General features: G+C 39.7%; 2 protein-coding genes across 3 annotated transcripts; both read left to right on the forward strand.

Moving 5' to 3' along the window:
- On the forward strand, positions 1-6,154 carry LOC140037006 (uncharacterized). 2 transcript variants are annotated; one of them, XM_072080462.1, is made up of 3 exons: positions 1-2,605; positions 5,038-5,106; positions 5,951-6,154. In XM_072080462.1, exons 1-3 carry the CDS (start codon positions 1,887-1,889, stop codon positions 5,982-5,984), a joined length of 822 nt encoding a protein of 273 aa, XP_071936563.1. In that variant the 5' UTR covers positions 1-1,886; the 3' UTR covers positions 5,985-6,154. The 2 variants fall into 2 exon arrangements, with proteins under 2 accessions (XP_071936563.1, XP_071936564.1); XM_072080463.1 differs by lacking the exon at positions 5,038-5,106.
- A 314-nt stretch (positions 6,155-6,468) lies between these two features.
- LOC140036257 (uncharacterized) lies at positions 6,469-7,059 on the forward strand. Its single transcript, XM_072077597.1, has one exon. It carries the CDS (start codon positions 6,469-6,471, stop codon positions 7,057-7,059), a length of 591 nt encoding a protein of 196 aa, XP_071933698.1.
- The last annotated feature ends 796 nt before the right edge of the window (positions 7,060-7,855 follow it).

Here is a 7,855-nt window from a genome sequence, read left to right on the forward strand (position 1 = left end):
GTAAAATAACCTCGGCGCCGCCATGTTCTCTTTTGTGGCAAACCACCACCATGAAGACCAACATCTTTTTCCCCTTTGCCCTTTTTTCTTCTTGCCTTTCGAAGGCCATGATTCTATCCGAAATCCTCAATCCTCTGTCCCTACATAGCATCTTTCTAAAAGGTATTATCTACCTTTTCTCAAGCCATCACCACCATCAGTAACAACAATACCAAAACCGTCTCCATATCCATCTTCAAATCTACCATGTAACTAAGCAATTAGCTCCCAATTACAATTTCCTTTTTTCAACCCAACTAACCCTCCTCCCAACAATTGCTCAAGAGTTTTCACATTTCCATCATAATTTCTTTTTCACTGATAAAAGAAACAAATTTTAATTTGTGGTATCTATGGACAATTGCCCTTAGTCGAAAATAAATACTACAATTTGGGTTTGGTTTCGGCAATTTATCTTTTCGCCCCTTTTACTCCAAGTTGCTCATCTATTCGTCTACATGTTTGCTTTGATGAAGGTTGGATTTGAATAGTTTAGGGATATTTGGGTTTATTGTTTCAAATGTGTAGTATTTGTGCTTGTCTATTAGGGTTGATTTTATTTGAGGAAGCAAATCAGTGGAGAGGAGCTTTGGTAGAGTTCAAATATTAGTTTTTTGGTAATTTAAGGTTGTTAAAGAGGGGAAGGCATAAAGCTGGTAGTGAGGGATTGTTTTCTTAGGTTTTGTTTACGTAAGGAAGAAATTGATGCTGAAAAAAGAATACATTAAATCACAAGGAGGGTAGTTTAGGATAATCAAAGGGAAAAATTACTGATGTTATATTATTGGGTCTATTTTGTTACCTAAAAGTTAAAATAGGAGAGGTTAGTGTAATTATTAGAACCTAAGGAGAGACCACTGCGATTTTGCTAAATCTCAGTGGAGGTATGTCAAAATTAACCTAAAGCTTTAATCTAAGACTAGTGTTTGAGCTTAAATAGAAAAAAGGAGAAACCATAATTTGACCTTTTCTTTCTACCTGGTATATATGAAGAATGGCGGGTTTAGTTTTTTTTTTTTTTTTTTTTTTTGTAAATAACGGTGGGGTTTAGGAAGTAGAGAAGAAAAGGGGGAAAAAAGGCTTTCTCTTTAGGGTTCCGACCTAGCAGCCCTTTGGCAGCACGTCTGTTCGGACGTGAGAGCATTAACTATGGACGCCCTTTAGCCCAGGGCTGGAGGGCACCCCCGTCGCCCTCAACAAAGTCTTTCGAGTCTCTGTTTTCCAACGAATCCCCCTCTCCGATAGATATCAAGAAGCCGGTGGCGCACAAAGGAGAGCCTACAGTATTCGTCACACGCGAGGACATTGACAAGCTTGCTGCTCCGTATAAACTCTCTTTAGTTGGTAAATTCTCACATGGTAGGCTGAAATTGGAAGAAATTCGCAGATTTTTTTTCCACTTTGGACTAGAAAAATTCTATCACAATAGGTCACCTAGATACCTGTCATGTTCTTCTGCGTTTTGTCCAGGAATCATATTTTCTGTGTGTTTGGACTAGGGAATTTGGCAGATTGGGAAATCTCCGATGCGGGTATTTCGCTGGATGCCGGATTTCCATCGGGAATCTTCTTTAGCTCTAGTGTGGATAGCACTACCATGTTTACCAATTCACTTCTTTGATAAACACAGCCTGCTATCAATTGTAAGTGTGGTTGGTCGGCCTCTGTATATTGATGCAGTGACTTCCTCATTGATTCATCCCAGTGTGACTCGTGTGTGTGTAGAGGTTGATCTCTTGCACCCTCTTTCGCAGCGTGTTTGGGTGGGATTGGCTAGAGAAGCGAATGGGTTTTGGCAGCAAATCATGGCTGAACATCTACCGCAGTACTGTATCAATTGTTAGCACATGGGACATGCGAAGGAGGACTGTAAAGCTGATGATCATGCCTCCAAGCTGAAACATTTTGGTAAGGAAGTTCCAGTTGCTGGTACGGAAGGTTGGATGGCAGATAGGAGGACTGTGAAGGCTATGAAAGCAATCTATGCACCACAAGTTGGTTGCGTGGGGGTGGGTGCGCATGGCGAGAGGTGTGGAGAAGGCGATAGTGTAGCCACTCAGGGGGGTTTGGAAATTCAGGAATCAGGAAAAACGGGGACAAAGGACAAGGTGGAGGTGGTTACTCATGGTTGTGCATTAGGCATGGGTGGTGCGCCACAAGATGGTTGCGTGGGGATGGTTACGCATGGCGTGGGTTGTGAGGAAGGCGATAGTGTAGCCTCTCAGGAGAAACTGGAAGTCCAGGTGTTAGGAAAAACGGGGACAAAGGACAAGGTGGAGGAGGATACTCATGGTAGTGCATCAAGCATGGGGGATGAGATGGAGATTTCTCCACCAAAGGATGGAGCTGAGACATTAGGAGGTAACAGCGATCTGGTTTGGGAGCACAGAGGGACTTGCGCGCTTGGGCGGGGTGCTCCAGCTAATGTAAATGAGTGTATGCTGCGGCCATCATCTGAGCAGTGCTTGGAGGCGGTTGACAAGTCAGCTGCCGGCATGGTGCATCAGTGGGAGAAAGAACAACAATCGGAGTCTACTTTCGAGGAGGATTTTCAGGTGGCGCATGTGTGAGGACCCGAATTTTAATTTATTTATTTATTTCACTGGTTTATCTAATTATTTAATTATTTATTCATTTGTTCCAATTAATTTATTTCATCCATTTTAATTGCATTTACATGGTACATTGCCCTAAATTATATTTTAGCACATTTTTCTTTAAAGTTAATTTTTCTACGGCTCGATTAGTGAGAATTAGTGAAAACACAATTTTCGAGACAATATTCGGTCTGAGAGTACAGTGGTCTTGGAGAATTAAGAGTGATCAATTATAGACTAAGAAAAGTTAATTGAGGGATTAAAGGTGAGTGAGTTGAATTAAACTCAATTTGGAGCACTAATGAGCCACTAGTCATTTCTTGACTTTTACAACCATAGATAGCTTTATGTCATTTCATCTTTCTCATCAAATCACATCACCCAAAAGCTCACCAAACCCTTTCTTTCTTCTTCTCTTGGCCGGCCATCCCCTCTTTATTTTAGCCAAAAATTTCATCTAGCATCTTCTCCATTTTTGCCCCAAACACTTGCTCCAAACTTGCTCATCTTCTTGGATCATCACTCAAGCTTAAAATAAGACTTGGAGGAGGAAGATACTTGGTAGTTTAGAACTTGTTTCCTTTTAGTTTTGCTCACTACTCTTGGAAGAAGGTAAAATTCCCCAAAGCTCATTTTCTTTCATCTCTTAGTTAGTTTAGTTAGTTTTAACTAGTGAAGCTTTGGTTGTTGATGGGTTTAATGAACCTTGACTTTAGGTAGAGGTCTTGAGGTGGATTCTTAGGTAGTGGCCTTGAGAATTTCATGCTTGTTTGGTTGTTGTTTAGTGATTTGTAACTTGATTTGGGTGTAAAAGTTGTAGAGAAAACTTGAAGAGAAAGAAGAGCAAACTGTCCGAAATTTTTGCTAGTTCAGTTTCCTTATTTTCATTTCGAATTTTGTGGTTATTTTGATGCCAAAATGCTTGTTATATGTTGGTGTATATGTGTGTAAATTATCTCTCAAAAAGCATTTCATTTGGTTGAGTTAAAGTTAGGTTAAAGTGAGGAAGCAAACCTGGAAAATTTCTGATTAGAATAGCAGACCAGCGTGTACTTAATAGGCCATAATTTTTTGTTTAGGAGTCAAAATCAAGTGCCGTTTGTGGCATATGAAACTAGACTCCGTGAGCTTTCTAACGGTATAAAATGCACCTGCTATTTTGTTTTCTATGAGCTGTAGCAAACTGGTAAACTCGACTGATTTTTCTCACTGTTTTAACCGAGAAACAAGTGCAGCTGCAGTTTGTACCTTGTTTTCACTCATCTTACAAAATGAATTTGAAGACAGTTTCTTCTAGTGATTTTTAGAATTTTGAATCTAATTTTCAACACCATAAACCATGATAAATTTTTATTTGTGTAGCCTTAGTTAAGATCTGATTTACAAACTGTGTTAAGTGTTCCAAAACTGGAATTCCGTGAACCAGGTTTAAAAAATCAGCTTTCATAAAACTATTGTATCTTGGTGTAGAAAGATCCAAATTGAGTTCCGCTTATTGTGTTTGAAACTAGACTTGGAGTTCTTTCCGTGGTATAAATTTCAAGGGCTGATTCTATTTCTATGAATTTTTCCAAATTTCCAAACTTCACTGAAAATGCAAAACTGTTTTGCTCTGTTCTTACTGAAACAGTGATTTGGAGCTAAGATTTGACTGATTTCAGATTCGAATCTGGAAAAAGTGTCTTCTAGAGAGTTTATTTCATTGAGTTTATTTTCTAACGGTATAAGATTTGTAAATTTTGAACTTATAGAACTCAAGTTATGATTTTTCAAAGAAGGTTGCCAAAACTGAATTTTTCCTTCTAAAGTGACAACACTCCAAATTCACTTGGAAACATTTTCTGGGTTACAAGCATAACTTTCTTGGTTATTTGTACTTCATTTCATATTTGGAAAATGGATTTCACCCCCTAGTCTTATGCCTTTGGATTTTCATGATATTGAATCATAAAATGGAGCATTTTAACTAGAGTAACTCTTGAGGAGTTACACTAGTTTTATATTCGAAACTTGAAACTTTTAACTTCAACTTTTACTATGAAAAATGAGTAGCGTTTTGATGGATTTTGACTCCATAAGATTTGAAAATGTGAACGCTCCTTTATATTCTAAAATTTGGGTATAGAATTAGAAGTTTTGAGATATAAAAACCATCTCCCTTTTCTTGATTTTCGTGCCAAAAGTTAAGTATGATACTTTCTTTTTGGAATTGAGATTTCTTACCACGACTTGACTCGAAAGCGACTTTTGAATTCACCTTGAGTATTATTTCAATGATTAAGAGAGAAAGTCTTTTTTATTTCGACTTGAACATGTGGCTTTCGAGCGTGGGTAGCAAGAGGATATTTTTCTTATAAATCTTGGTCGAGTACCTAGGTAACAGTGGTTATGCATTTCTCAGGTGGTCTCGTGGACGCCGAGGAGCTTGTCTGACCTCTTGCTTTTGTTATTGCCTTGCCCTTGACTTTTGGTGAGTGTCAAGTGCATGTTTCATGTTACTATGATTGAAATGATAATTGTACAAGTGCTATGTGAATCGTGAACTTGTTGAGGCTAGAGTGTACTTTACTGCTCTTGTTCTCTCTCTCTTGATTAAATGATACGTGTTACATGAATGTTTGTGACTTGCACTTGTATTCGAACATGTTTTTACTTGTGAGCACTGAGCGACAACATGTACCACACCCTATTCGGGTGGAAGATGCCTCTCATACCGACTCAGTGCTATGATCGATTCTCTGAGCGGCAGTATGTACTACGCTCTATTCGGGTGGGAGGTGCCTCTCATACGACTCAGAACTATGAACAATTCTAAGTCGATTGGAGCATTGTCTTATCGACCAATTATACTTGTGGGGACGCCCCAACCCATTGGCTAACCTCATAACTCGAGTCGACAAGGGTTTGATCGAAAAGTGTGATGAACCTTGAAAAATATTATAGGTTGATCTTTTGAGATCTCGTTTGGCATACTCGAATTGTATCGCCACCTCATGCTTGTTTGGTTCCGAATCCGAGTGGGTATTATATTGGATGGAGGAAGTAAGTGGAGCGCTATGGTCATGTTACTACTTGAGTTGACGGAGAGTCAACCTCAGATGGCTTGAATCGATCGAGACGTGGAAATAGCTCCTGAGAGCTCCTGTATCCTTTCACTTGTATTTATTTCCTACTTGTGCATTTAAATAAAATCTCATGTTAAAATTGCTTTCAAGTATGATAGTTGATTTAATTGGTGCTACTTGATTGCTTGCTTGAACTTCTTGACCTCACTGAGTATTAGCTTATCCCTTTAAATTTGTTTTCCTTAACAGGACTTGGAAGTGGAAGTTGGTGACTCTAGACTAGCGGCTTTAGTGGAAGCTAGTATACCTTTTGTATGATATTGGAGACTTTTAAAGTGTAAATTTTGTTATACTTGGGTGTTTTGGATTGTACTTGTAGTGGTAGTCTTGGGAGTTTTTGGACTTGTATATTCGAAATATTTCTTAATTAAGTTGCTGGTTAACTTGTGGTTCTTTATTAAGCTAGAATAAGTGTGTGAGTTCTGACGAGAGTTGGGCAGGCGTTCCGCTGATACCCTAGGGTTCACCCTAAGGAAAGGTGAGGGCGTCACAGTATGTCCACACTGCAGCAGGCAATCTCTCTCCTCAACACTTTAGTGGGCTGGCTCGCACGCAGGACGAGCTGATGTCTTCAGTAGCTGGAGTACTTGACAGTTCTGTGGCAGTCCGCGGCACCAAACAAAAAGGTATTCATGCAAAATTCCCATTTGATAGACAGTTACGGTCTAAAATAATTAACTCGCAGAATGCTTTTCAAGTATAATTAAATGATTAAGGGCATGTTCTGGAATGTTCGGGGCATCTCTAAAGCTCTGACTTTTAGAAGACTTAAAAAATTGATTCAAATGTATAGCATTCAATTCCTAGCCATATGCGAGTCTCGGCTTCAGGTTGGGAGAGCTGAACGTTATCGCTGTAAGTTAAACTTTCATGGCTTGTTGCATAATTCTGTGGGTTCTGTCTTAGAAAATTATTTTGATGTTATTATTGGAGAAAGTTCTCAACATGTGTCTGCTCGATTGTCCCACGATCACCTACCAGAGTCTCAACTCGTTGTTTCTTTTGTGCATACTCGGTGTACCACTATCGAGAGAGAGGAGCTTTGGGCTGGTCTATTGAGTGACAGCCCAGCTTCTACTGCATGGCTTGTTGGTGGCGATTTCAATGTAATTTCGGATGCCGATGAGAAAAGAGGCGGACGGCCTTTCAATCCTGCTAAAGCAATGGAATTTGTACAATTTATTAGTGAAGTGAATCTCACTGATATAGGTTTCTCTGGAGCAAGGTTTACATGGTGCAATAATCGACATGGTGGAGGCGAGGATTTGAAAACGATTAGATCGGGTTCTAGTGAATGAGGGGTGTTATGACTCGGGGTTATCTATGTCAGTTTCACACTTAGCCTGGGAGCGGTTTGACCATGCTCCGCTCCTCATCTCTGTCTCAACTAGATTGGATAATAAGCCACGCCCATTTAGATTTTTAAATATTTGGATGGTGCGTGCTGATTTTCTGCCAGTCGTTAGAGAATCTTGGGGTCAGCCTTGTCCCGATTCCCCTATGCAAATCCTTTGTCACAAGTTGGAAAGGCTTAGGGGAGCCATCCAGTCTTGGAATAAGGAGGTGTTTGGGGATATTTTTCAGGTAGTTAAGCAGAGGAAAGATGAAGTGCAGCTTACTGAGGCCTGAATGCAGAATGATGAGTAGAGGGAGCTCGGACGAATTTACATCTTGCTCAAGCTCATCTACGTACTGCTTTGCGGGTGGAGGAGCTCTTTTGGAAGCAGAAAGCTTGTGTTAAGTGATTACAAGAGGGAGACAGAAACACAAAGTTTTCACGCCCCCACTTCTCCCAAGGGCGAAGCTAAGGGTATCCGCGGGATGTCTGTCCAACTCTCGCCAGGACTCAAGACAGTTCAATTCAAACTTAAAGATACAAAACAAATAATACAAGCCTAAAATGAAGAAAAGCCATATCTTTAACTGAATATTCAAATCTTACATCACGTTCTCAAAATATACATCAAGTCCCAAAATACAACCATTAAAAGTCGACTAAACATTTACAACCAAAATTCCAATCAAAAATATAACCTAGTCGATTTTTCCAAAATCTTCCAATCCACCTGTTAAGGAAAATAAATCTACGGGGTG

This window comes from Coffea arabica, chromosome 2e, assembly GCF_036785885.1.
Source record: "Coffea arabica cultivar ET-39 chromosome 2e, Coffea Arabica ET-39 HiFi, whole genome shotgun sequence".
Taxonomy (NCBI): domain Eukaryota; kingdom Viridiplantae; phylum Streptophyta; class Magnoliopsida; order Gentianales; family Rubiaceae; genus Coffea; species Coffea arabica.

What these genes read in the sequence shown, in the direction of transcription:
- LOC140037006 (XM_072080462.1), top strand. Translation starts at nt 1,887, where the DNA reads ATGGGACATGCGAAGGAGGACTGTAAAGCTGATGATCATGCCTCCAAG. An exon ending in GATTTTCAGGTGGCGCATGT is followed by an intron (nt 2,606 to 5,037) that starts GTGAGGACCCGA and finishes TGCATTTCTCAG; the next exon opens with GTGGTCTCGTGGACGCCGAG. An exon ending in TGCCTTGCCCTTGACTTTTG is followed by an intron (nt 5,107 to 5,950) that starts GTGAGTGTCAAG and finishes TTTCCTTAACAG; the next exon opens with GACTTGGAAGTGGAAGTTGG.
- LOC140036257 (XM_072077597.1), top strand. Translation starts at nt 6,469, where the DNA reads ATGATTAAGGGCATGTTCTGGAATGTTCGGGGCATCTCTAAAGCTCTG.